The sequence below is a fragment of the Petromyzon marinus genome, chromosome 31 (genome assembly GCF_048934315.1).
Source record: "Petromyzon marinus isolate PM22_M1 ecotype Great Lakes invasive population chromosome 31, UKy_Petmar_22M1.pri1.0, whole genome shotgun sequence".
Classification (NCBI taxonomy): domain Eukaryota; kingdom Metazoa; phylum Chordata; class Hyperoartia; order Petromyzontiformes; family Petromyzontidae; genus Petromyzon; species Petromyzon marinus.
This window is the reverse complement of record NC_133697.1, coordinates 15,924,912-15,952,021: the sequence shown is the minus strand read 5'-3', so window position 1 is coordinate 15,952,021 and position 27,110 is coordinate 15,924,912. Positions and strand designations below refer to the sequence as shown.

General features: G+C 47.2%; 1 protein-coding gene across 1 annotated transcript in view; it reads left to right on the top strand.

The window, feature by feature from the left end:
- Positions 1-27,110, top strand: part of LOC116947931 (uncharacterized) — a 43,099-nt gene that overhangs the window by 12,518 nt on the left and 3,471 nt on the right. Inside the window, exons 4-24 of the mRNA XM_032964252.2 lie at positions 335-413; positions 4,166-4,423; positions 4,980-5,059; positions 5,687-6,351; positions 6,562-6,625; positions 7,389-7,426; positions 7,707-7,771; positions 10,036-10,253; positions 10,802-10,947; positions 11,424-11,518; positions 11,693-11,958; positions 12,589-12,732; positions 13,536-13,734; positions 14,015-14,112; positions 17,239-17,325; positions 17,409-17,474; positions 18,930-19,003; positions 20,504-20,622; positions 20,773-20,876; positions 21,561-21,701; positions 22,439-26,121. Coding sequence (XP_032820143.1) covers positions 335-413; positions 4,166-4,423; positions 4,980-5,059; positions 5,687-6,351; positions 6,562-6,625; positions 7,389-7,426; positions 7,707-7,771; positions 10,036-10,253; positions 10,802-10,947; positions 11,424-11,518; positions 11,693-11,958; positions 12,589-12,732; positions 13,536-13,734; positions 14,015-14,112; positions 17,239-17,325; positions 17,409-17,474; positions 18,930-19,003; positions 20,504-20,622; positions 20,773-20,876; positions 21,561-21,701; positions 22,439-26,121 — 6,689 coding nt within the window. The remainder of the gene's footprint in view (positions 1-334; positions 414-4,165; positions 4,424-4,979; positions 5,060-5,686; positions 6,352-6,561; positions 6,626-7,388; positions 7,427-7,706; positions 7,772-10,035; positions 10,254-10,801; positions 10,948-11,423; positions 11,519-11,692; positions 11,959-12,588; positions 12,733-13,535; positions 13,735-14,014; positions 14,113-17,238; positions 17,326-17,408; positions 17,475-18,929; positions 19,004-20,503; positions 20,623-20,772; positions 20,877-21,560; positions 21,702-22,438; positions 26,122-27,110) is intronic.

Below are 27,110 nucleotides of genomic sequence, written 5' to 3'. Positions count from 1 at the left end.
GCACGTAAGTGCGTGTTCAAGTGTGTGCTTGTGTATGCTTCTCAAAGCGAGTCTAGAATCTGCTTCTTTATTGGTTGTAAACATGATTTAGTAACCAAGGCCTGGGAAACTGATGTCACGATAATGGCCATATTGTGAACATTTTTATCGTATTGTGAAACATGATGTTGCAGCAACCGTAGTAAGCACACATTATCTGGCTTGTCAAGTTTAATTGTATTGCCTGCCCTTGTGCAGGTGTGTCTTTAGTTGTGTCTTTTAATGCAAAAAGTTGTTTAATGTTGTTGTAGTTGATGGTTGTATTCACTCAAAGAGAAAATATCTATTCTGCCAGGTGGACGGTTGTGAAAGCCCAAGTGACCAGGTCAGAGACAATGACCAGGATTCCTTGCAGAGCCTCAAGAATTCCTCCGGTACAACCGCACACTCTCTGTGCACACAGTTCACCCTCGCTCCTTGCACATTAAACACTCACGCAGAGTGGCACACACCGCACGTGTACACACCGCACGTGTACATACCACACTGCATGGCCATGGTGAAGCTCAGCAGCAATTGCTCTGTGAACTCTGATAGCTGCAGCTGAGCCTGGTGACCATGGAGTGGGTCCAGCACCCTCACTACCCACATACACCAGGGCTGACGACCAGCTCCCCCCACCCTCCCTCCCCACCGTCACTCATTGTGGCGCTTTGATGAACTGGCTTCTGGGTTTGCCTGGAGCTGCTGCTGCTGCCAAACATTTTATGTGGTTCAAGTTGAAACAGGTTGACAATGGTTGCAGCTGCTGTTGCTCCCAGGAATTATCATTCACAGATGCCGCCGTATTTACGTAATTATACATTTGACATCTCCGGTGTAGGCAGCTAAATTCAGTGTTTACACATTTAAAGTACCGTTCATGGCTGAAATAGGTTTGTTAGAGTTAAACATTTGAAGCCGGCTAATTAGGATTAATTAATTATCTGATAAATGTAAAGACAATCTCTGGGTGTAAGTCATCAATTACGAAGCCTCAGCTCCCTTGCTGCAAATTGGAGACGCTTTGTGTGGAGAAACCAGTAAGGACACGTTTGGATGTATTGGTTTTCATTTATTTAATGGAGTAATTGCACTGTTATTCAATTTGATTACTATGCCATGTGGAGGTAGCGTACATTACACGGTGGTATAGTCATAACAAAATATTCGGTGATACTGCTGCATTGGCAGTGGTGCACAAAGAACAAATAACAAAAAAACACAACTCAACACAATCGTAAATAACACTGCCTTAACAAGATAAAGTATATAGTAATGCCATTTTTGGCAATGATCCTTCTTCAAAGCACGTAGAGAGACCAGATGTAGCGTGGTTAGTGATAGCAGGGTTTATATAATGATAGAAACGTATTAACCAGGGTTGTCTGTCGGATTTGAACCACACACCTCTGCAACACGCGGAAGGTATGCTACCCCTGGGTCCAATTGTTGCTGATGACCTGCTTCCCCATCTACATGAGTTTATATTCCTACAAGTGTCCTGATGTTATGCATTAGTGGCAAAAATCATCAGCGACTGTCTCTAAAAGCAATAGGTTTTCAACACTCTATTTAACTCACTCCCAAAGTATAGCTAACCCCTTTAATTTATCTAGTCGCTGAACTTCTGTCTCCATCCTGTATCTCTGCTCTGAGTTTAAACTGGCCTTCAAGTTTCCTTCATGGCTGTGTTCAGCCCATTGAGCGACTCTCTGGGTCTCACTCATCACCCCCCATTCAAATGAGCCCCAATCCCACTCTGTAACTCCTACTTTTGCCGCTACAGCTTCTACAGGTCACCCCAGGTGAGAGCTCACACTCACTGCAAACGTCCAACTGCAGGTTCGTAGTGGATATGGATGCATCCATGTGGCCCGGTGTGGTCACCATCTGGGTGCATTTGGTTAGTTCCACAAATTAGGTGGCCTCAATCAAAATTTCAAAATCATCCGAATAATATAATGGGGGGTCATTTTGATGGTAGTTGTAGTGATAGTTTTGGAGAGTGTGGCATGACATATACAGTGAGGGAAAAAAAGTATTTGATCTCCTGCTGATTTTGTACGTTTGCCCACTGACAAAGAAATGATCAGTCTATAATTTTAATGGTAGGTTTATTTGAACAGTGAGAGAGAATAACAACAACAAAATCCAAAAAAAACGCATGTTAAAAATGTTATAAATTGATTTGCATTTTACTGCGGGAAATAAGTATTTAACCCCCTCTCAATCAGAAAGATTTATGGCTCCCAGGTGTCTTTTATACAGTAACGAGCTGAGATTAGGAGCACACTCTTAAAGGGAGTGCTCCTAATCTCAGCTTGTTACCTGTATAAAAGACACCTGTCCACAGAAGCAATCAATCAATCACATTCCAAACTTTCCACCATGGCCAAGACCAAAGAGCTCTCCAAGGATGTCAGGGACAAGATTGTAGACCTACACAAGGCTGGAATGGGCTACAAGACCATTGCCAAGCAGCTTGGTGAGAAGGTGACAACAGTTGGTGCGATTATTCGCAAATGGAAGAAACACAAAAGAACTGTCAATCTCCCTCGGCCTGGGGCTCCATGCAAGATCTCACCTCGTGGAGTTGCAATGATTATGAGAACGGTGAGGAATCAGCCCAGAACTACACGGGAGGATCTTGTCAATGATCTCAAGGCAGCTGGGACCATAGTCACCAAGAAAACAATTGGTAACACACTACGCCGTGAAGGACGAAATCCTGCAGTGCCCGCAAGGTCTTCCTGCTCAAGAAAGCACATATACATGCCCGTCTGAAGTTTGCCAATGAACATCTGAATGATTCAGAGGACAACTGGGTGAAAGTGTTGTGGTCAGATGAGACCAAAATGGAGCTCTTTGGCATCAACTTAACTCGCTGTGTTTGGAGGAGGAGGAATGCTGCCTATGACCCCAAGAACACCATCCCCACCGTCAAACATGGAGGTGGAAACATTATGCTTTAGGGGTGTTTTTCTGCTAAGGGGACAGGACAACTTCACGGCATCAAAGGGACAATGGACGGGGCCATGTACCGTCAAATCTTGGGTGAGAACCTCCTTCCCTCAGCCAGGGCATTGAAAATGGGTCGTGGATGGGTATTCCAGCATGACAATGACCCAAAACACACGGCCAAGGCAACAAAGGAGTGGCTCAAGAAGAAGCACATTAAGGTCCTGGAGTGGCCTAGCCAGTCTCCAGACCTTAATCCCATAGAAAATCTGTGAAGGGAGCTGAATGTTCGAGTTGCCAAACGTCAGCCTCGAAACCTTAATGACTTGGAGACGATCTGCAAAGAGGAGTGGGACAAAATCCCTCCTGAGATGTGTGCAAACCTGGTGGCCAACTACAAGAAACGTCTGACCTCTGTGATTGCCAACAAGGGTTTTGCCACCAAGTACTAATTCATGTTTTGCAGAGGGGTCAAATGCTTATTTCCCTCATTAAAATGCAAATCAATTCATAACATTTTTGACATGCGTTTTTCTGGATTTTGTTGTTGTTATTCTGTCTCTCACTGTTCAAATAAACCTACCATAAAAATTATAGACTGATCATTTCTTTGTCAGTGGGCAAACGTACAAAATCAGCAGGGGATCAAATACTTTTTTCCCTCACTGTACCAATGGTTTGACATGGCACAAAGCTGAATGCACCATCACCATCCCAGCATGGCTGAATAAGTGACTGAGTACGTCCGATACCACGACATTTCACAAGCGTTTTCACCTTGTCAGGAAGCCTGCACAAATTTTTATTTTTACCTGCATTACGACCCTAATGGGATGACACACGATGCCCAAGTGAAAATCCACTTCCAGGTTATACTAATTATTACCCCATATTTAAACTCTCTGAAATGCATGCATGACATCGTGGAGCTGCCCATCCACGTGCATCTCCCTTTTACCCCAACCAGGCCACCTTGAGCTTGGTCCAACAGTTAGCACAATTGGCCATCAAACACAACAAAGTAATCACTAACAGCCGCTAACTCTGTTTCTGAAGGGTTCACACATATTCTCACTCTCCGTGTGGCTTTGCGGTGCGTAGAGTATTCATAACAATTATAATAACCACCGTCGCAAATTATTAACCTGACGATGGTGTGGGTGACCTCGCGACCGACCGAGTGCAGGCAAGGCCATTCTGCAGCTGAGGAGGAGCCTCTCGGGGGGCAGCCAGAGGGAGAGGCGAAGGTCTTGGGGAGAGAAGGTGACGCCCCCCGTCATGCGACAGAGCTCGTATGGGCCGAGGAGCACGCAGCAGCATCAGCAGCAGCAACAGCAGCAGCAGCAACAGCAGCAGCAGCAACAGCAGCAGCAGGGGGACTGCGAAGGCGGGGATGTGGAGGGCACCGAGCAGTGCTTGCCCTACCTCATTGACGTGACTCCAGGTGAGCGCGGCCATGGCATAGACGCTGGTGGTTCTGCTGACCATGCCTTGTAATCCAGCACTGAAGGCAGTTAGGGTTGATGGATTACACCAAAAATGTTGTGAAGCTTCCTTCTTGTGTGCGTTGCGGAAGTGCCATACTCTGGTTTTCCAGGACATGGTGGTACGGTAAAAATGTGGACTCCATCTGCTCTTTCTGTATGGGATGGAGTATTTATCCCCTGCATCAGTGGGTGCTCCGGGGTTCCTCCCACAAGTAAGCACAAATTAATTGGCCGATAACACCTTCGTATGTAGAGCATAGCACAGTTTCTCTCTTTCAGAGCGAGCGAATCCTGTGTGGTGGCGGCGGCGTGGTACAAGTTGACATTATTAGTGTTGTTAGTAAGAGGGAAGCATAACGCAGAATGGAGAAAAAAAATAATTAGTGACCTTTAATCGATGTTTTCCATCTCTCGTCCCTCCAGCGATGAAATTGACAGAAATTACCAACTACTTGGACTCATTAACAATGCAAGACAGATGACATTTTTTTTCTCACGCCTGTGTCTCTCTAGGAGGATCTCAACGCATTTTCTTTCTGCATTGTGAGGAGACGGCCATTGGCTGTGAACAGCACCAAGACCGATGCATTCAGGTGAGCATCGTTCCGGCTGTATAGCCCTTACAAAGATCCCCCGTATAGCCCTAACATCCTGTTTAGGCAAGTGCTGCTAGCGAGCACCTATGAAGGCCAGCACGATACACGATGGGTGGGTGGCTAGCACCATGCCCAGCCGACTTTGTCTCCCTAGTGGTGATATTTACCCTGCACCAGTTACTCATTTCTACAAACATACATACAAGTATGAATGCTCACAAAAAATATTTGCAAGAATCAAGGTGGGGTACTGCATTCAGGTTGCAATCCCAATTAAATTATTTTTCAAAATTCTACCTAAAATTTCAGTAAAAAAATAGTTCAGACTTCATCTCAAAATTTGATGTCATTGATTTGACATTCTGCACCATGAATGAGACAATGCAAACACAACGTTCATACAAATATTAAATCCCTACTTGTTTTTGATGGGTTCCTTTTTTTTACAGCATAATAACTGCATATCTTTTCTCTATGAATCTCAATTGCAGGCTGTGTCTGTGAAACACAGCACCTTCCTTTATGATAGTCTTGTGCTGTAAGAATGACACAAATATAAATTATAATTATTTTAACAATGTGTGCTGCTGCACTGTGTATGTTCTATGACTCTATGAGATGCAGGTGCATGGGCCTGGCATTGGACCTCGCCACTGCTTTGTCCATAAACAGGATGGGGTCGTGACCCTGGTGCCATGCGTACCACTGAACAACCTCACTTACGTGGATGGGCAGCCAGTCCATGAACCTGTGGTGCTGCACAATGGGAACACGGTGCGCCTAGGGTCGGGCACTCTCCTGCAATTTGTGTACGGACCTGGCTCCATTCTGGAACAGGAAATGATGGCGTTTGGAAACACGGATTTCACACCGTCAGGGCCTATGGTGGCTGGCTTCGAGCACAACGAGCTGGGATTGAGGATACCTTCAACGGAAGCAAAAGTGGATGTGCATAGACCACAAGCACAGCCCTCATTGCCGCAAGGGCATCGGTACGGGCCTCTGGGAATTGAACAAAGCGAAATGCAACAAGCGAAGGGGGCGTTCGTGGAAACAGCACCCAGAGCTGTTGGTGCTGGACTCTGCTTCTCAGAATCAGCCGTGAGCGCGGTGGCTTCGGGAGTCTCACAGCCTGAGCCACGTCCCTGGGAGCCCAGTCTAGGCCCAGGTTTCAACCAACAAGGCCTGGGGGGATCAGAGAGAGCTGGAGCCAGGACCAGAGCCCAGGAACAGGGGGATCATCTCAGCAAGCCCTTGTCAGGACCAGAGCACAGCAAAGTCCAGCTCAGGTGAGAAGTAACATGCACCAGGACATTTTATATCTTTGTTTTTGTAAGGACATTACGCAGATGCACGACAAAGTCAATGCACTCGAACCAGCACCATTAGGGCTAAAATGCAGTTTCTAAATGATCTGGCTTACACCGATACCTTCATGTGAATGTTAAAAAAATGAATTCGTACCATTCAATAAATGCATCCCGGTGTTTTTGTTTCAGGAATGCCTTGACTTCGGAGTTATATCAGAAACAAGCTGCATTTGAATCCATGTCTGTGGAACAGGTAGAGCTCCCTAACCCTCAAACTGATGACATTCACCCTCTCCTCCAATCTCGAGCCCTGTGAATATATAACCTTGAGTCTCAGAGAGGTTCCTTTCTTTTGTTTCCTTTCATAAAAAAAATAAGAATCTGTAAACGTATTCACGGTTTAAATGTTTATGGTGATTAAATATCAATCAATCGATATAACTCCGGCATAAACACTGGAATGTAAATACCACTTCGTTGCGCACGTGTTGGCAATGACCTGTGCTGTCTCTGTTACCAACAATGGGACAAAGCATCACTCAGCCAATGCAATTAATTTCAGATGTTCCCCCAGCACGTGAGTAGGGCCCCTAGACGTTGTCGAATGTAGCACCTGCGTCTCTGTCACACACACAGACACACGAATCAGTGTCATTGTCGTGGGGCGGGGCATTTCTGTGGCTATCCACCCGATTGGGTCCACGGTAACGCGCGGTTGGATTTTTAACGACCACCGGGCCCCGCTCCAGCTGCTCACGCATGGGGGGCAGTAGAGCTATTGTGTGGGGGGGGGGGCACCGGTGCAGTGATTCACCACGAAGCAGAGTGACCTTGGAAGGGGGAGGACATTTGGCAGTGCAGGCTTCCCCTCAAAACCACAATGATAGCGCCGGCCCCGACGACGACCACGCACGGGTACTGTCACTCGTGCAACGTGGTCCTGGTCCTGCGTGCTTGATGAGACGGGGGTACGCTCGTGTGAAGCTGTGCACTTATAGTTTGTCCATTGTGAGCAGGAAAACAGAGAGAAGCCTTCCTCATCTACATCAGAAGGGTAAGCCATCGTATTCATAGTTATTTAAATTACTGCACTGTGATGAAGGTCATCGTTTATAGTGAATTCATTTCTTTATAAGATACATGTAGGCATGGGGTTGAATAATGGTTGCATTGCAGTGGAGTATACGAGCTGTAGGTCCAGAGTTGTAGTCTTCAGTCTGATGCCAGATTGTATCCGCTTTATTCACCGCTGAGTGATTTGCTACCATGGCCTGGCGATGCTCATTGGGTGCGATGGAGACCGAGTGCTGAACATAGTGGCGTTTCTGCTGCAGGACGCTGCAGCGACTCCACGCCTACGAGCTTTGCCTCCCCGTCTACGTGGAGGTCTCCTCCATCGGTGAGGACTCCTGCAGCCGCGGTCATCATCGCGGTCTCCTTTCCTCGCTCTCCCTCTGTTTCGCTTTCCTCTTCGTGGGGGGGGGGCGCTCCCACGATCACTCACGAGCCTCCCTCCATCCCTCTGCTTGCCATCTCGCACCACTCACCGGCTTCTCGGTCGCCTTCTTTCTTGGCCGGCTCTCATTACTGCTGCCTGTGTTTAGCATTTCCTATTTTCAGCTTCGTGCCACCCTCATGGAAGTGGGCAGTGGGCGCCCCGCACGCAATGTGACCCACTCGTTGGTTCAAGCCCGGCGGCCGCCCTGGTTAATACTGCGGGTGTAGTGACCGGAAACATACTATGTGCTGTCTGCTTCACAGCGAACGTTAAACATCCCACGACGTAATTCGAAATGAGTAGGAGGCCATTGTGTTCCGGCATCATGGTCCAAATTTGCCAAATTCTAATATTACACCACAAATAACTCGATTTGGATTCCACACAGCGGCAATGATCACCTCCTCCTGGCAGAGGTAAGGCACAATGGTAATTGATATTTACCTAAGTAAAACTTGCACCTGTTGTTAATAAAGTTGCAAAAATCCGGTCTCGCACACAGGTTTGCAACACGCACCATCAATGTTTGCATTTAAATACAGGGGAAAAAGGGTGTCTGATAATCCAGAAAAATCGGTATATGTATCATTGATAGTCTGTAGGCAATTCTAGATTTAAAGCTTTCGTGACTGCTAGGATCCATACTCTTTGGTTCTATTGGGTAAAGTCACGTAGGTGAAAATAAAATAACAAAAAAAATCACGACGTTTCGGCCACAACACAAGTGGCCTTCATCAGGTGAAGGGACGAGACTGTCTGGAGGACAGCGCTGGAGTGAGAGAAGCCACGCTTAGATCACGACCTTTAAGCTGTGTGAGATGAAAACAAAGCGCCTTGACAAAGGAATAAGCATATAATTTAGCATTGAAATGGCTCATTGAAATAGCTAAGTTAAAGTATACACATCTGCACAGGTACCCCTTGACAAAGGAATTAGCATAGAATTTAGCATTGAAATAGCTGAGTGATTAGCTTGTAACTGGTCACAGAAATAGCTATGTTAAAGTCAGAGCATATACATTCACCGAGGCACCTAGTACTAATCAAACAGGAGAATTTAGCGAAACACAACCACGCTCAGACAGCGGACCTTTAAACTGTGTGCGAGCAAACAAGGTATTCTGACAAAGAAATTAGCATAAAAATTAGCATTTGATTGGCCGATTTTAGGAAAGAGGTGGTGTACGTGCCGGTGGACTTGCCGTTTAGCGCGGGGGAGGGGGGGAGGGGGAGTTTACCTATTGATGGTGTGAAAAGGGAATTTATAAGAGCTGAGAAATTAAGCAACCATTGGAAAGATGTTCTAAATCGAACTAAACATTCAACTAATTTCAATGGTACAGTATATTTTTTCAAGTAGTGGTACCCCAAACTTTCTCAGCTCTTATGAATTCCCTTTCTCACTCCAGTGCTGTCCTCCAGACAGTCTCGTCCTTTCACCTGATGAAGGCCGCTTGTGTTGTGGCCGAAACGTCGTGATTTTTTGTTTTTTTGTTATTTTATTTTCACCTACGTGACTTTACCCAATAGAACCAAAGAGTCTGTAGGCATTTTGATTTAAAGCTTTCGTGACTGCAGTAATTCATATTCTTAGTTTTTTCGGTAAAGTCACGTTGAAGGGAAACAACAAAATAATCAAGTATATATAAAACAATAAAAAATTCTCACGACGTTTCGACCATAACTCAAACCAACACACCTGAAGACGACCGTTTGAGTTATGGTCGAAACGTCGTGAGAATTTTTTATTGTTTTATATATATTTTATTATTTTGTTGTTTCCCTTCAACGTGACTTTACCGAAAAAACTAAGAATATAGTCTGTAGGCAGTCGATGTATGTGGTCAATGGTAGAGAACAAAAGGCAGAAAGATGAAGATGTTGGATTATTTGAACAAAGAGAGAATGACAAATGCCAGGGAAAGTTGTAGAGAGTGCAGGCTTTTTGACCTGTGCCCAGGGCCTGTCAATAGCCACGCATTGCATTGGGATGTTGAAGTCATGTTCTTTCGATGTTTATTTTCAATTTGTTGCCTGGTTGAAGACATGTCTGTAATTGAATGTCAATAGCACTCGCCACGTGAAGGTTGCCACTTCCCCCCTCCACCCCCTGCTCTTCTATCATGCGGCCTGTGACCTCTGTGCTTTGCCAATGGAATTTTCAGCCGAGGAGGAGTTCCTGGATGCGGTGACCTCTACCCCATCGGACATCCCGCCCTCGTTCAGCCTGGGACCGGCCTACACCATCTACTCTGCCTGCCGTTTCCTGCTGTCCAGCCAGGGCAGCTGCTCCCTGCCCTCGCAGCAGCAGCAGCGGCGGCGGCACCAGCATATAGCGTATCTCACAGAGGGAGCGGCCTCCCGCATAGAGGGCACAGTACAGGTGGGCATGGGCGCGCAACTGTGCTGCGTCTGTGCAGAGCTTCACACGCACACTTCACGGCACCACGATCACACAAAAAAGAACATGTGACAATCACACAAACAGGAACATTCCGTGGGCACGAAGGCCTTGATTTCAACTGGAGAAGTTCTGGATTCATTGGGGGCATGAGAGATTGCTTTCTAATCACAGTCCACTGCTAGGTTTAGTTTTTTATATGATCTTGTTTTTTTGTGACCAAGATGAAGACTTGAAGCTAGATGGTTGAATTGTTGTGGGGTTTGGCAGGTGATGGTGACGAGGTGGTGGTGGTGGTGGTGATGGTGTCGGCGGCATCGGCTGTGTTGGCTGTTTTGGCTGCTTGGCTTCGTTACCTTTTTCCTGTTTCTCATCATTTGGGAGTGATTAATTTCATTCTTTGCTGGTCAAATGTCTCCTCTGCCAATGAGCTGCAATTTTGACTGTGTTATCCACAAGTGGGCGCTGCAGCATCTCGCATGCCTGCCACTGGTTGTTTTATGTGCATGTGTGCGTGTGTTCACGTTCAGGCAAGTGGACGTGACATGATGGTGAGCGGTTTCTGGATGGCCAACACCTCAGAGTTGCTTCACTTCTTGGAGCAGGATGGTGACCTCCGCCCTCTCACACTCCCAGCGCAGGAGATGCTGTCCTCCGCCGTCCACACAGCATTCAGGTCCGCAATTGGCCTCCGTGTACTCTAACCACGTGACTTTTAATTCTGGTTCATTTAATGAATTTTTACTTTTTGTTCATTGAAAAAAATGTTTGTAGAGGGCCCCGTTTCTTAGCCTGCAGCGTTTCCCTGTGCCTCATGTGATCTGTGACTCACATAAACACATCAGGCTTTCAGTCTTATAAAATTGGTCAAATATAACGCATGCAGAGCTTTGTAAGTCCATTGTTTAACGAAGGCCACCCCATGCCATGTTTGCCATTGTGATTGTTTGAGTAGACTTCATCGCGCTGCTCGGTGCGTGTTAGTGAAGGGGTTCCCAGATCTGGTTCGGATATCGCTCACCACTGACGATAACCATGGGCAGGAATTAACCTCGGCTTGCTAAATTCATTGTGCAGTGCGATAGCCACTGCTTCACTGCTCCACCCCCTCCAGCGTTGACCCATGTGTGCGCTGTGTGCTGTGACCCACAGCAACCTGGTGGAGTGCTTGAAGACGGAGCTGAGTGTGCGCCTGCCCGTGTTCCTGCAGGACCCACAGACCCTGACTGCTGGGGCACCTCAGATAGGTGAGGTCTCATGCTGAACTGGCAGGGATGTGACGACATTCCACCTGTGACAATCGGTAATGCCACATGCTGTCAAAGTGGTAACACGTGTTTCACGATTTTGAAACTTAGAGAGTTGCTTCTCTCATCTCCTTTCGTCTCTTCTTGACCGCATTACGCGGTGCTTGTGAGCAGGTCCAGTGCTGTCTCTGCTGACGGAGGTGATGTCAATGCTGAGGACGTTCAAGACCAACCCCGCGCTGCTGGTGCAGATATTTGCACGCGTGTTCACGCTCATCGCGGGCTGGCTCTTCAACTCACTGCTCTCCGACGTGGACCTGGGCCTGCGCTCGCGCTACTGGGCCACCACGCTGCAGCGCCGCCTGCTGCCCCTGGCGCGCTGGGCCGAGGGGCAGGGTCTGGAGCGGGCTGCGGCCTGCCACCTAGCACACATCGTGCAGGTAACAACAAACCCACTGCATGGACAAACATGTCCTCTATTAGCACAGAGAAGAATCGCCAAGCATCAGGGCTCTCTCGCAGGATGATTCTGTATTGGGATGTTTGGCCAGTTTTACTCGTGGGAGAAATTCAAAATTCCCAAAGAAAATGCACCAATATTCTTTATATGAAAACATTCCCAGATGTTTCAGGTATTCAGTTGTCCATCATAGTCCATCACATCATCTCACCACACCATTAGATCCAGATCCCAATCAAAATGAAGGTGCCATTAAAATGAAGAGCATAATGGCAGGCAGTCATGTGTTGCTGTCCATCCCAGTTGCCCACGAGGGTTTGGGTTACAATCGAAAATGCTGCAGCAACATTGGCAGCAACAATTTCCATAAAAATGCCTCGAACGGATCCATGGCCTTTAGCGCAAAGTGGTGAGCACTGGTGGAGCGTGCCACGCACGTGTTGTTTGTACGTCGCAGATGTAAATCACCTTGGCCAAATATGTCATCTTTGAGCGATATCTCCCATATCATCGTGAGTGATTTCACACGTGGTCGTTTTGACCGGGGGCACCACGTCAGTGCTTGTCGGCGGCATCGAGGCATTTACAGTGAGTGGTTGCACGGTTGCAGGCCACGGAATTGCTGACCATGCGCAAGTACGAAGTGAGCGACGTCCGCGAGATCCTCGTCACCTGCTACCGCCTCAACTCGCTGCAGATGCGGGCCCTGCTGGAGACCTATCAGTACGCGCCCGACGAGCCCAAAATACCGCAGGCAAGGCCTCGCCATGTCTCCGCAGCCGGCGCGGTGCTCTGCTTGTCTGTGGCGAGAATACAAAAGAACCGCGTGGTTCTCACTCATGCTCTGTGAATGCCCCACACACGCCTGGCATTCTGCCGCTTCAAGGATGTTTCTGGTTCCTCTTCCATCTTAATCGCAATTTGATGCTGAGCTCTCGATTCTTCATGATAACTTCTTTTGCAATTGCTTTTGACTCGTGTATCAGTGTCTGTTTACATATTTGTATAAGTCACCTCATAACTGTTTCATGTTAATTATATTCTTGTCAGTCTAAAAGTAATCTGAGCAAACTCATGTATTTATTATTTATCATTCATGTTTATACAATATCTTCAATATCTCATGTGGCACGGTTATTTTGGCACCAATTTCTATTTCCTTCATTGCTGTTCTTGAATTCTCATCCTGGTCTCTTAAGTTCTTATCTCATTAACAAATAAACTTGACTTGAAAAAACAAAGGATTAGGCACTTGAATGCCTAAGCAACAGTCTGCACAGATAGGCCTGTAACCTGCTTGCTGTGCTGCCACCAGATAGCCCTGCAGCTTTGGAATGTCATGCTCATGATGTGCACTGCACAACCAAAGCCCTGGTTTACAGGGGTGCACCACCATCGACACAGGGATATGACATTCAGCTCCAAGAAAAAAACTGTTGATGCGAACTTGGTGTGTGTACGCATCTGTGTACATGCATCTTGTGCACGCGTGTGTGTGGGTATGTGTCTGAGTGTCTCCACGTGTGTATGGACATGCATGTGTGTTTGCGCTCCCAGGAGGTGATTGAGCAGGTGGTGAGCGTGACGCGCGACACGACGGACGCGGTGTGGCTGTCCCAGCAGCAGGAGGTGAGTCGCCTCGAAAGCCTAGAGCTGCGGCTGCCCTTCCTGGTGCCCGGGGATGGCTACGCCTGCGAGGGCCTCGCCGCCATCCCTGCCGGCCTGCACCAATTCCTGCAGCCCCTGCTCCTCGCCGGTAAGTACGCACACATGCACACAGAACCAGTCCTGGGTCTCCCCTCGGTTGATTCGGCTCAAATGAGTATCTGGTGCGATGGGTAAATATGGCCACTTGAGAGACAAAGGCGGCCGAGTACCGTGCTGGTCACTAACCCCGTCATGTGCCATGCTGTCTTTAATAGGTGCTCGCTAACAGCACTTGCCCTAAAAGTCTTAAAGGCTATACGGGTGATCTTTATCTTAGCGTGTGGTTGGGTGTGAGGAGGAGTACCTCTAGCTGTGACGCTGTGACGCAGGGCTGTGCAAACTGCTCCCACAACCGTGGACGGGGACCTGGACCGTCTTCTTCTCCGGCGACTTGGATCGCCGCTCCGCTGCAAACTCGCTGTCCGAGGTGACACGCGCAGTTCACACGCGTTTATTCGCGTGAATGTCCATGCTCGTACGTGCACAGATTTGCAGTTCATGTTCCCACCCATAACAACATCTGTGACACATGCGAAACATGTGAGGGCCAGATTGACTCTGCCCTCCAATAAAAACAGCTGCTAGGGCTTGCAGGATAGCGCAGTCGTAATGCTCTTGCCTCACAGCAAGAAGGCCCTGGGTTCGATTGTTAACTCGGTTACCTTTCTGTGTGGAGTTTGTTCTGCCCTTTTTCTGCATGGATTTCAACCAGGTTCTCTGGTTTCCTCTCATAAATTAAAAAAACCGCACAGTGTAACAGTTATTGGCCAAACATCCCAGTACTGAAAATTCACTGGCGAAATTGGGATTACACGCAGCAGCAACATCATTCCTACTGTGAAAACTTGGCATGACCCTCCTCAAAAAGGGTGTTAAGACTCGGTGAGGCTTTCCTGGGTAAAGAAGCATAACATTAATTAATTAACATCCGTTAATCAGCAGAGAGACTGGCCTTCTACAGGTGGGTGCTGTGTTTGACGTCGTGTTTCATTTTGACTTAAAACTTTCGTGACTACTCCTTGGTTCTTTCAGTAAAGTCACGTAGAAAGAAAATAAATTAAATATAAATTAAACTTTCGTGACTGCAGGAATTCATAAAACAAATAAAATAAAATAAACACTAATGTAGACTGTAGCTTGGTTTTTAATCGGAGTGAGTGTACTGACAGTCTATAATGTAAATGAGCGTACTGGCAGTCTATAATATAGACTGTAGCCTGGTTCTTAACCTCGGTGAGTGTACTGGCAGTCTATAATGTAAACTGTAGCCTGGTTTTTAAGCTAGCGAGCGTATTGCCAGTGTATATAATGTAGACTGTAGCAATGGTTATTAAGCTTGGTTCTTTTGGTAAAATAAAATAAATAATAAACACACGACGTTTCGATCGCAGCACAAGCAGTCGTCATCAGGAAAAGCAGGGTTAGCCTCTAAAGACAAACTGTTTATAAAGCTTTGGAGATGGGCGTAGCCCAAGTGTGTTAGCAGCGTGGGCGGGGCAGCAAATGATAATGTCGGAGAATTCAACGACACCTGCGACGGGTCTCCACCAATCAAAGGGCCGCCAGGCAATCATTGCACCTCGCTCCATACACCCACCTGCTGACGGTGGAGGTTGACAATATACACAAATCAAGTCATGACCCAAAGTGGTTGATGACATTTCCAATGATTGCTGAGTTTATAACCATCCTCTCGGTTGAAATTGTGTCTGTCTGTATATATGGATGGCTTCATGCCTGGATGGAATCTGTCTCAAATTTTTCCATGAAAATATTGGCTACAACCGGAGAAAAGGGAGAACCCATTGGGGTGCCTTCAGTTTGTTTGTAGAATGTTCCATTCCAGGTGAAGTATGGATTGGTGAGGCAGTGTCTCACCAGGGCCGGTACATGAGCATTCAATCCTTGTTGGACCAAATCTTCAATGATTTCAATGGTAGCGGGCACAAGAACTTTGATGAACAAGGAAACTAGATCGAAACTCTTCTTTGGTTCTTTCGGTAAAGTCACGTAGAATGAGAATAAAATAATAAATTAATAAAATAAAATAAGACAATAAAATTCTCACGACGTTTCGGCCACAACACAATTAATAAAATAAATATTGTGTTATTGTATTTTATTAATTTATTATTTTATTCTCATTCTATGTGACTTTACCGAAAGAACCAAAGAAGATGAATCCTTGCAGTCACGAAAGCTTTAAATCGAAATTACATCGAAACTAACGAGCAAATCACCTGGGGACAGTGAGATGTCCTTAATTGACGATACCAGGTGAGCTGAGTTAAGTACAGAAGAGGCGGTCTTACCAGTGAATGGCTGCAAGGTCTCAGACAGATATCGGGCCAGTTTGTAGGTGGGTGAGCCAATGGTGGAGACGAAGGGGTGTATCTTCTTTATGGATTTTTGGTAAGCCATATAATAAGGAAAACTGTTTGGTCTGTTCAATTAATGAAGCTGAATCAGTGATGATGCTGTTCGTTTTTGTAACGAGGCTGTTGGTGGGATCTCTTTTAATTTTTTGTGTAGCTGCCATCATTAAGTAGGTCCTGAATTTTGTTATTGTACACGATTTTATCCATGATGACCATGGCATTGCCCTTGTCGGCTGAGAGGATGACGATATCATCCCTCTTTTTCAATTGAGATAACTCAAAACGCTCATCCTTACTAATGTTGCTGACTGGTATCTTAGCGCTTTTGAGGGTTGCAGCAATTTCAGATCTTGTCACGTCTGCAGCGGTGTCCCAAACCCTTAAGAGCTACATCGACTTGAGCAATAATGTCATCCACTGGTATGTGTTTGGGGGTGACTGCGAAATTCATCCCTTTAGCCAAAACCGACTGTAGACCATTGGAAATAGTGCTATTACTCAGATTAATAACAACCTTGTCAACGTCTAACTTTTTAATGTGTGGATCTGGTTTCTTCTTAGAAAGGAGGTTGAACCTGGAAATCAGGTTATCTTTACATTTAGCTGACATTGTAGCAACTGATGAAGCAGTCATGTTATCTACATGTTCCCAATCAGATGTAGACATTTTTTCTGTCAATGTTAAGTGTGATTTCAAGAGTGTCTTGTCTACTTGATTCAATTCAGTACGGAGCAGTCTAATTCTCTCTGAGATCAGGACCAAACTAGCCCTGAACAAAATTCGTTTAGCATTGGAAGATGTGACGGCAGTAGAAGTCAGTGTAAATGAGATCGGTATTAGCTTAGAGTTGCAGCATCTTTTCAGAAATGTGAGGGACTCGATCAGATGAGCTTTCTTGTCTCGGAGTTTGTTAAAAGATCTTATGGTTATGTGGAAACCCTCCCCGTAGAGGCGGTAAAATTTTGAGTTAAAACTTTCGTGACTGCAGGAATTCATATTCTTGGTTCTTTCGGTAAAGTCACGTAGATAGAAAAATTCTAATAAAAATAAAGTTCATTAAAAAAACACCAATGTAGACTGTAGCTTGGTTCTTAATAGGAGTGAGTGTACTGGCAATCTATAATGTAGACTGTAGCATGGTTATTAATGATAAATGTGGCTTGTTTTGCAACAGGTCTCCGTCATGATGGGGGAACCGGAAATTGTGCAGATAAACCTGCAGAAGCGACAGGGCCTCGGCTTCAGCATCGTCGCTGCTAAGGTTGACCCTTCACCGGACATGTCCACACACAAAGCTAACTTTAACTCTGAACGCGGCCCGTTGAACCGTGCCTGTGTTTCCAGGGACCCAGGCAGGCCAACATTGGGATTTACATCAAGTCAATCATCAAAGGTGGCGCCGCTGACCTGGTAAGCGCCGTGTTCGCCGATGCAAACCAGCGACTGCACACGCACTGTCACATGCGGTGCTTCCGGCGCACGCCGTCACCGTCAAGAGAATCGCTCTCATGGCATGCAGACGCCAACGTGGCCGTACATTCCAATACATAACCAGGCATTGCTCACCCTCAACATGCCGTGCTACCTTCTTCAGTAAGGTTTGTGTTTAAAAGTGGAAATAAAACACAAAATGTGACAGGTATCAGCCAAACATTTAAATCCTGCAAAATTTCATGTAAATTACTCAACTGGGATTGCACACAGCACCAACATCGCCCCCGACTGCAAATACTTGGCAGGACCGTCCTGAATATAGTCTGGAGACTCGGTGAGGCTTTCTTGGGTAACAAGCACAATAATAACTCAGTAATAATACAATTCTGTCGGTCCATGTGATATTAAAATTCCACGTGGGGTGTTGACAGGTACTTGTGGTCCCTGTCAGGAGCCACCAACTGGGCCCCAGGCTGTGGTTCAGATATTGTTATCATTATTACTCAAATGTCCATAACCGCTGTGCTCATTATTCAGGAGCTCCAATTCGGAGCCCTCTTCACTCACAGGTTTTTACTGACGGTTAAATCCACACATGACGTGGTGCTGCATTGCACTGCATTCACCATATACAGGCACTGAGAAAGTGTTTATAATGTTATCTGCACATCTTAGGAATGCGCTTAAGAGCAACTTGGCAGATGGGAGATGCCTGTATAAAGTCCTCAAGTGCTGTCCTAATAGCCTGCATCCTATCCTTGTGTAGTGACATAAATTGGTCACTACGTGGCACAGCGTTGGCTGCTGGCAGGGAAGGGGATCTGCAGAGTGAAGCAGCCCTGCTTGAGAGCAGGCCACGTGACAGACCAAAGAGGGATCTAGAGTAAAGGTTACGGAGGGGACGCGTCGAGAGCCCGCTCGTAGATTCCAGAAGGGGGGCGTGGCTGGGGCGGAGCGAGGCCACGCTAACAGGATAAAAGGGGACCCGAGCGAAGGCTCGAGGCCGTCGTTGGAGTGGGATCCCCTCGTCATCGTCGTTGCTGTAACCTTGGCTGCTGTCGTCATCCACTTGATAATTATGCTGATAGCAGTAGTTGGCTGTCTTAGTTCAGTGCCATCAGTGTCAGATGGCTAGCGTTGTGTTGTAGGGTAGCAACCAGTATAGAGTTGCGTTTAAGTGAGAGCGTTGTTTAACAGTGCAGAGCATGTAACAGTGTGCTCAGTGTTAATTAAAGAATTGCCTCCAAGAGTGACATCTCAAAGTCAGTCACTACACTTGTATTAAGGACACATCAGCATCCTTCACTTTGGAGAGAGTTCAGGCTTTAAATATGGATGTGTGCATCGTTAGAAGGGGCAGTTGTTGGGTGGTGGGAGGTTGGTCAGATGGATGTGGCGTGGAGCCGATTGTGTGTCTCGTGTGCGTGCCAGGATGGGAGAATTGCCAGGGGTGACCAGCTGCTCTCCATCAATGGAACAAGTTTGATAGGAATTTCAGAAAAACGGTAATGAACTTAAATCCACCTGAATGTGAAAGCTGTCCACGACACATTGCACTATGTTTCGATTACCACGGTTGGCTATGTATGGTCCAAATAAGTTCAGCATAAGTAAAGGGTCCAGCAGTGGTAACGGTCATGCCTCACAGCAAGAGGCGCCTGGGTTTGATGCCTGATTCAGACACCTTTCTGAGTGGAGTCTTTTCTTGCCCTGTACTGCAAGGTATTCCTCCAGGTTTTCCAGTTTCCTCACACAGCTGAAACAAAGCATATAATGTAACTATTATTGGCCAAAACATTCCAATGCTGAAACATTATCTGCAAGTTATTTAATTGGGATTACACACAGCAGCATCACATTCTGCTATGAAAACTTTGCAGGATCCTGCCGAAAATGAGTCTTGAGGCTTCCCTAGATAAGTAATAATAATACTCTTTGGTTCTATTCGGTAAAGTCACATAGGTAAAAAATAAAACAACAAAAATCACGACGTTTCGGCCACAAGACAAGTGGCCTTCATCAGGTGAAGGGACCGTGCTGTCACGAAGGTCCTTTGCAAACCCACAGGTTATCATCAGAGATTTGTCCATGAGGCAATTCAGATTTACAAACATAGACACAATTTCAACCGAGTGGTTTCAAATTAAGAAATCATTGGAAAGATGTGCCAAATCATACCAAACATTAAACTAATTTTCAATGGTACAGTATATTTATCCAAGTAGTGATATACCAAACTTTCACGGCAGCTTATTTCCCTTCAAAACAACGTTTGCATTGTCAAATTCCCCTCCCCCCCGTGTTAAGTGTTCTATCAGCACTTTAAGTGTTCTATCAGCACTTTATGCTAATTCCTTTGTCAAAGCGTTTGGTTTCCTCCCACACGACCTGGCTTGACTTTCTTAATTCCATCGCTGTCTTCGTGACAACACGGTCCCTTCACCTGATGAAGGCCACTTGTGTTGTGGCTGAAACGTCGTGATTTTTGTTGTTTTATTTTTTACCTACGTGACTTTACCGAATAGAACCAAAGAGTATGGATCCTTGCAGTCACGAAAGCTTCAAATCTAGAAATAATAATGATACTGTATACCACACGGCTTTGAAATGTGCACTAATGCCTCCTCGTCCAGGTCAGTATTCTGTGAAAATGACCACCAAAGTCCCAGAGGTCATGTGGCCACATTCACAGCCATTCTCTTGCTCAGGCTTTTCCGTGTGAATCCCCCTGCCAGGGTTTGTCTGCACTCGTTCTTTGTAAAATGAGACAGTACTTAACATCCGTGTGAGAAAAACATTCCATTGGAGTTGGAAGTGTCACCTCGGTGGCTCCCACCGAGTGAGCCTGCTGCACTCAACGCACAGTCCCACGTGACTCCCTCCTAGCCGGCCGTGGCTGTCCACCTCCCACGCAAACCGCCCTTGGGCTGCCCAGCATCCTGCCCATCTGTCGCCTTCGAGCACGTGCCCCACTCTGCAGACGTCCTGCTGTGTGTGGCCTGCAGGGCAGTGGAGATTATGATGAAGACCGGATCCGTGGTGGCACTGGACATCGCTAAAAATGCCGCCCTCTTTCACAACTTGGCAGATACGCTCAGCCATCCGACGCCCCTCAACAACCGCGGTAAGCTGTTGCACATCGCCCAGCGTCTGCAGGGTGCGCGGTCCACGCGTCGTTGCGCGGCACGCAGCCTGCGTCGGTGACGCACGGAAATCGGCGAACGCTGTTGTACATTCGGAACGCTGTGCGTGCGTGGGTGCGAGCGTCCCTCAGTGGTGCGGCGGACGTCCCGCGCAGCGCGTCCCAAGAGCGAGAGCTTCACGACGCAGGCGTGGCAAGAGAGGGACCACGCTCAGGGCAGTGCTGCCCATAGCCAGGTGGGTGCACGTCCAGCCCCTTGCTGTCTGCATGAAACGCACAATTTAGATTTATATATAAAGATATACCCACGTAATTGGTAAGGCATGTGCAATTGCTGGGTATTTCCAGTTTGAAATTAACGATGCGTTTTGGCCAAACCCTCTGATCACTTTGCCTGATTGTCTACAGAGTAAGTCCCTAATAGCAATTCAACTTCATAAAAACATATTGTTCCTTTCGGATAATCTTTACAAGAGTTATCATGACCCCCCATTGTAGAAACAGATGGTGAAACAAACAGATAAAGCTAATGCATGACTGCTTTAAACCACAGTTGTAAAACGTTAAAAAGGAAGGCCTTGAGCAGGGGCAGGGAATGGGTGGAGGAGATAGCAGAAAAGTGGCAGAGCTGTCCTGGTGGTGGTGGTGCTGCTGCTGCTATTAACTGTGTCGTGGGCAGGCAGGCCTAGCTCTGGCTCCTCTCGGATTGAGTGGCCAAGAGAACCGCCGTGTGGGGGCCCACATTTTACTGTCATTCACCTCTAGCAAGAGTGGACTTTGATCGTGCGAAAGGGGCAGTTGGTGGTGCAAGCTCTACCCCAGCACCCCGCAAGTGCCGGCACTGTGGCCGGTGTAATCCCGTGTCGCAGCGCACAGTTTGCTGTAATATTCCGTGATGCGTGGCTGTGACTGTCGTGCAGGTCGACGTGTTGAGACTGCTGGAGGTTGAAATCAATCGGCTGAACTGCCGGCACCGCTCTCCTCTGGAGGAGGAGCAGCTGCAGAACCTGTGGATTGAGTACCAGTCGCAGCTGGGTAGCCAGCACGGGGCGGTGTCCCAGGTACCACTGCTTCATCACCCCCTTCCCGGGACGGCCGCACCCAGGGTAACGCTCCCTCCGGCAGCGCGTCCGCCTGAACCAGGCCCAAACTATAGAAGCAGGGCACCCCTGGCGTGCGAGGCTGTAAGGTGGCAATGGCTGTGGAGTGGGTTTATATATGGGTGGCTGGGTGGTGCGTCTTTCCTTGGTGCAAGAAGAGTCTGGGTTCGATTCCCAACTTGGATACCTTTTTGTGTGGAGTTTGTATGTTCTCCCCTTGTTTTGCATCGGTTTCCCTCCATAGCTACATCGGTATGACGAACCATTACACCACGATGGTAGCATTCATGATCATCAGACACCATCACCCACAGTAAAGAGCTCTGATGCGGCACTCACAAGGACTTGGGTCTCTATGTAAACAGTAAATCAGTTGGTTTGTAGGTTACTCTGTGTAAGTCTACGCGTCTCTATGCAAGTCTGTTTTAAGTTTGTCATTCTCAATGTAAGTCTGTGAAAAACCGTAGATATCTCTGTGGGTCTATGCAAGTCTGTATACGTCTATTGGTCTCTTTGCATGTCTGCAAGTCAGATGCATGAGGACACTGGGACATTGTTATTTTTTTATTTTTTTTATTTTACCACTGCCTTATTTATGTAGGCATGATTGCATGTAAGCGGGCAGCTCTGGCTTGTGTATTCGAGCCAAAGACACAATCTTATTGGCTGAGCACACTGCCTGATGTTTTATGTTGCAGTCTTCAGCGTTCAGGCCGGCGACATCCATGCTGGAGCTCTCTTCAGACACCCTGGTGACACAGGGCCAGTACTCGCACCCAGCGCTCCAAGCCCGGCTCGGACAAGCGCTGCCGGCCTGGTCTGACCACAGCCTGGGCCCCTGGGAGCAGCATAGACATTCTCCGGAGCCAAACCAAATGGAAGCGGTTCATCTGGGCACGAGCCAGACACGTCACAAATTACTTTTACACCCAAACTCAAAACAGCGGCAACCTCAGTCAAGTCCACTTTCGTTTGTGACCTCAGCTGGAGCACCAGTTGGCGGCAGAGAAAGAACGACTCATCTGTCACCTACTGGAGAACCAAAACCTCCATTTCAATCCACAATACCTGGCATTAATGTCAACATGAGAAGTGACGGTGAACGGCATAACTCCTTATTCTCAGTCAGTCAGCACACAGTGCCAGAATTGAAAGCCCTGCAGTTACCCACTTATCCCCCTCAGTCAGGGCCGCACTCAGGTGGTTTTAATGCAAGTGTGAAACACAGGAGAGATTCTCAGCAGTCACTCGTGGAGTCTCAGGTAGAGATGGAGGCACCGATGGGATTGGTCTCCTACACAGAGCCTCCTGCTGGCCCTCACTGTGCCCAGTCCCCAAGTGGTCTCTCCCCAGACCTAGACCCCGATTTAGCGGCAGGGGGTTTCCGCCCACTGTTATTCCGGGCACCTGTTCCCCAGGAGGCCGAACGAAGCTCCCCGGTTCCCGCCTCGAGGTTTTCTACAGGATTCTCTTCAACCTCCGATGGGAATCTCAATCAGCTCCTGCAGAGAGGCTTCTTCGAGCCCATCCGAAACTTCTCAAAGAATATGGACCAGACTCTCAATGCTGTGCACCAGGGTTTACCCACAACACAAACACACCCAGATGACTTTAACGCAAATCCATATGACTTACAAAGTACCGTTCACTTTGTGGAAAATGGCAGTGAAAATCAATGTGTACCGATCCTTAGTCACCTGTTATCACGACACAAACAAACTGCAAATCCACACGAGACAGGAGAATTGCACAATGAATTATCTTGTGATTGTGATCGTTTAGTGGGAGAGAGCGGAGTGGAGGACCCTCCCTGCAGGCCCCGGCAGCAGCAGCAGCCCCACGAGCCCACAGGCGCAAGACGCCACGCGCCTGGGTTCACTGGAGCGAGCATCGGCGAATCAAAAGGCACAAGGCGAACCACTTGTAGAGTCATCCCTGATGTACTTTCTTCCATCTCTGAGGAGATGTGGCCTGGAAATGCCCAACAATCCACAGCAACTGAGCTAAATTTCTCAACACACATCAGAAACCCCAAGAGAAATGCCTTGGGTGTTATGGATGCAATACAAAAACCCACACATGACAAAATTATTGCATTGGAACAGACTAGACAGCTTGCTAGAAACGTTCAGGTATCCCATGATGATGTAGAGGTATTGCCCATCATTAAAAATAAACGGGACCAGCATGTAAACACGTCTGCTGCTAAAGAGAGTGAATGTATCGATCAGTCGCCAAGTTCTACAATGCACAAGTTTGCAGCAGATGGAATAAAACCCCAGTTTGTAGAAAAGGTGGACATGAAGGTTCAAGTACCAGGAGGCAACGAAGATCCCAGTCACCTCTCCCTGTACTGGAATGAAACAAAAGCTTCAACAGGACCGGAGCCATCACTCACAACTGAAGGGAAATTGCCCATTTTTAGATCGCATGGAACAAATTCTGCTGGCCCCATAACTCCTCAACACACCACAACAGACATTGCCGACGAAATTAAGTCTGAAGTCGCCTCAGATGCAGGTACGTCGCAGCGAAGTGATGAACACAGGAAGTCGCGCTCCCGTGGGCTTCCACGCGTAACGACCGAGACGCTCACCCTAGCTCTGCGGGAGACAGAGGAGTCCTGGGAAGCACAGGCCACAGGCCCCATCGTCTCACAGCTGCCTAGTGCCGCCGCGCCCTTTGCACCGCAAACCTATCAGTTTGCGGCTCCCACTGAACACTTGCAACATAGCCAACTCCGCGTGAGCCCTGAACCTCCATCGACAGAACCTAAGGTTGGTGAATTTAGCCAAGGAAATTTGGAAATATCTTCTTCAATGGATAACTCACACTTCGAAGCAGACACGAAGGCCAAAGGTTTGACCAATTTCAGTTCTGGTCCTTCCAATAAATTTACAAGATATACATCAAGTTTTATGGGACATTTTATACAGGAAAATATTCAAATGACAAGTGACCAGCTTGAGTCAAAGCAAAGTCCTCCAAAAGTTGAACTAACTCAGTCAAGTGAAGATGCTGACTCTCAGTGGCATGTCGCTTTGATGCAAAATAATAGATCACCTTTAGATTATTACTTGGATGAAACTCATAGAGATGTAGAGGTTATGTTTTGCAATAACATTCAACAAGCTCCTGAATACTCTCAACACTTGAAACAAGTTGCATTCTACCCTTCCATTGAGGCTATGGACCCTCGCGGAGCATCAGAGAGAGGCATGGCCGAAGAGCTTAGTCGGCATCCTGAGGGGCTCGAGCTCCCCGGGGAGGTGGTGCACAGCCAGGATGCAAGGCAGAATGAACCAAACAAAAACAACAGTTCTCATCCTCCACTGAGATCTCAGCTATCTTCACAAATCCCCTTTGTTCTACCAGGAAGACAATTGTGTAGTGATATTAAAACACAGGCAGATATCGCTTTTCTTGAAGAAACAAATCATGGAGCTTCACCACAGCAGGGCGATCATAAACCTCATGATGTGCCCAAAGGTGAAATTTCCAACGCTTATGCTAATAAACCGGAGCAAACTGCCGATGACAGGGTTCTAAATAATTTTCAATTGAGCCCAGTCGATCAAACTATTGATACTCATTGGGAAAACTTAATCCACAGTCAGCTTGATAGATATCTAGAGAGTCCACTTTTAGATACCACTTCCTCGAGTTCTAGTGAAATACCAGCAGTGCATTCCTTGGAGGTCCCACTATTACCTCCATCATTGCCCCTGCCTTTAGAAGCTGAGATGTTCACAGAGTCGGCCTTCCCACCCCCGCCTTCACCATCTACCCTGCTGGTTGATGATTCACCCTGGGTAGAAAGGACAACTGAGGTGGGATCGGCTAATGAATGCGTTCCCTGTAATGGGGGACACTCCCATGAGCATCCAGATGACGTCCAATTTTCTAGAGTAACAGCCCATGCTCTGAGGACCTATAGCTCTGCTCCTCAGGACCCAGGGGAGGTGTCCTGGGCTTTGGGACGAGCATCCCTGAGAGACGGTCGACCGATGAGAGTGGTGGACGTGAGGGAGGGCACTGCTCGAACAGACTTGCAGGTCCTGGACAAGAGAGACTCTTTTCGAGCACAAAAAGTCTCAGGGCTGAGGCTGAACCCAAGTAAAGGCTCAGGGCAGCATGAGCCTCGTCCACCAGTGGCTGTAAAACCCAAAAGCCTGACATCTATGCCTCAACCAGTAGTTCAGCAATCCGGCAAGTTCATGAGATCTGGCGTTTACAAGCCACACATACTACGGCAACAGCATTCAAAGCCTGAAGGTTCTGCAGACAAACTGTCCTCGGTAGGGCTGAGAGAGATCAGGATGGGAGATGAACACCAATATTCCAGAGACTCTCCTCACCGTCAGCACCCCCCCTCCCCCAGGTGAGCAATGCAGATGATACGTTAAAGACCAACTCATCCGACAGTATTTAAACAGTTTGACATTGTTCTGTGAAAGAGTCTTAAAATTAAACGTAAAAAATATATGTAATGGTTCCTTTTTAAAAATGTGTACTTTATAGTGAGGTTTAAGTTGTTTGGTCAAGTTAAAACAAATGATAGGAAAGCGATAATTCCCTTTTAATAATAATTGGCCCTTCACGCAGAGGCCAGAGAGGAATAAGCTATAGTGAGGGAAAAAAGTATTTGATCCCCTGCTGATTTTGTACGTTTGCCCACTGACAAAAGAAATGATCAGTCTGTAATTTTAATGGTAGGTTTATTTGAACAGTGTGAGACAGAATAACAACAACAAAATCCAGAAAAACGAATGTCAAATATGTTATGAAATGATTTGCATTTTAATGACGGAAATAAGTATTTGACCCCTCTGCAAAACATGACTTAGTACTCGGTGGCAAAACCCTTGTTGGCAATCACAGAGGTCAGACGTTTCTTGTAGTTGGCCACCAGGTTTGCACACATCTCAGGAGGGATTTTGTCCCACTCCTCTTTGCAGATCTTCTCCAAGTTATTAAGGTTTCGAGGCTGACGTTTGGCAACTCGAACCTTCAGCTCCCTCCACAGATTTTCTATGGGATTAAGGTCTGGAGACTGGCTAGGCCACTCCAGGACCTTAATGTGCTTCTTCTTGAGCCACTCCTTTGTTGCCTTGACCGTGTGCTTTGGGTCATTGTCATGCTGGAATACCCATCCACGACCCATTTTCAATGCCCTGGCTGAGGGAAGGAGGTTCTCACCCAAGATTTGACGGTACATGGCCCCGTCCATCGTCCCTTTCATGCGGTGAAGTTGTCCTGTCCCCTTAGCAGAAAAACACCCCCAAAGCATGTTTCCACCTCCATGTTTGACGGTGGGGATGGTGTTCTTGGGGTCATAGGCAGCATTCCTCCTCCTCCAAACACGGAGAG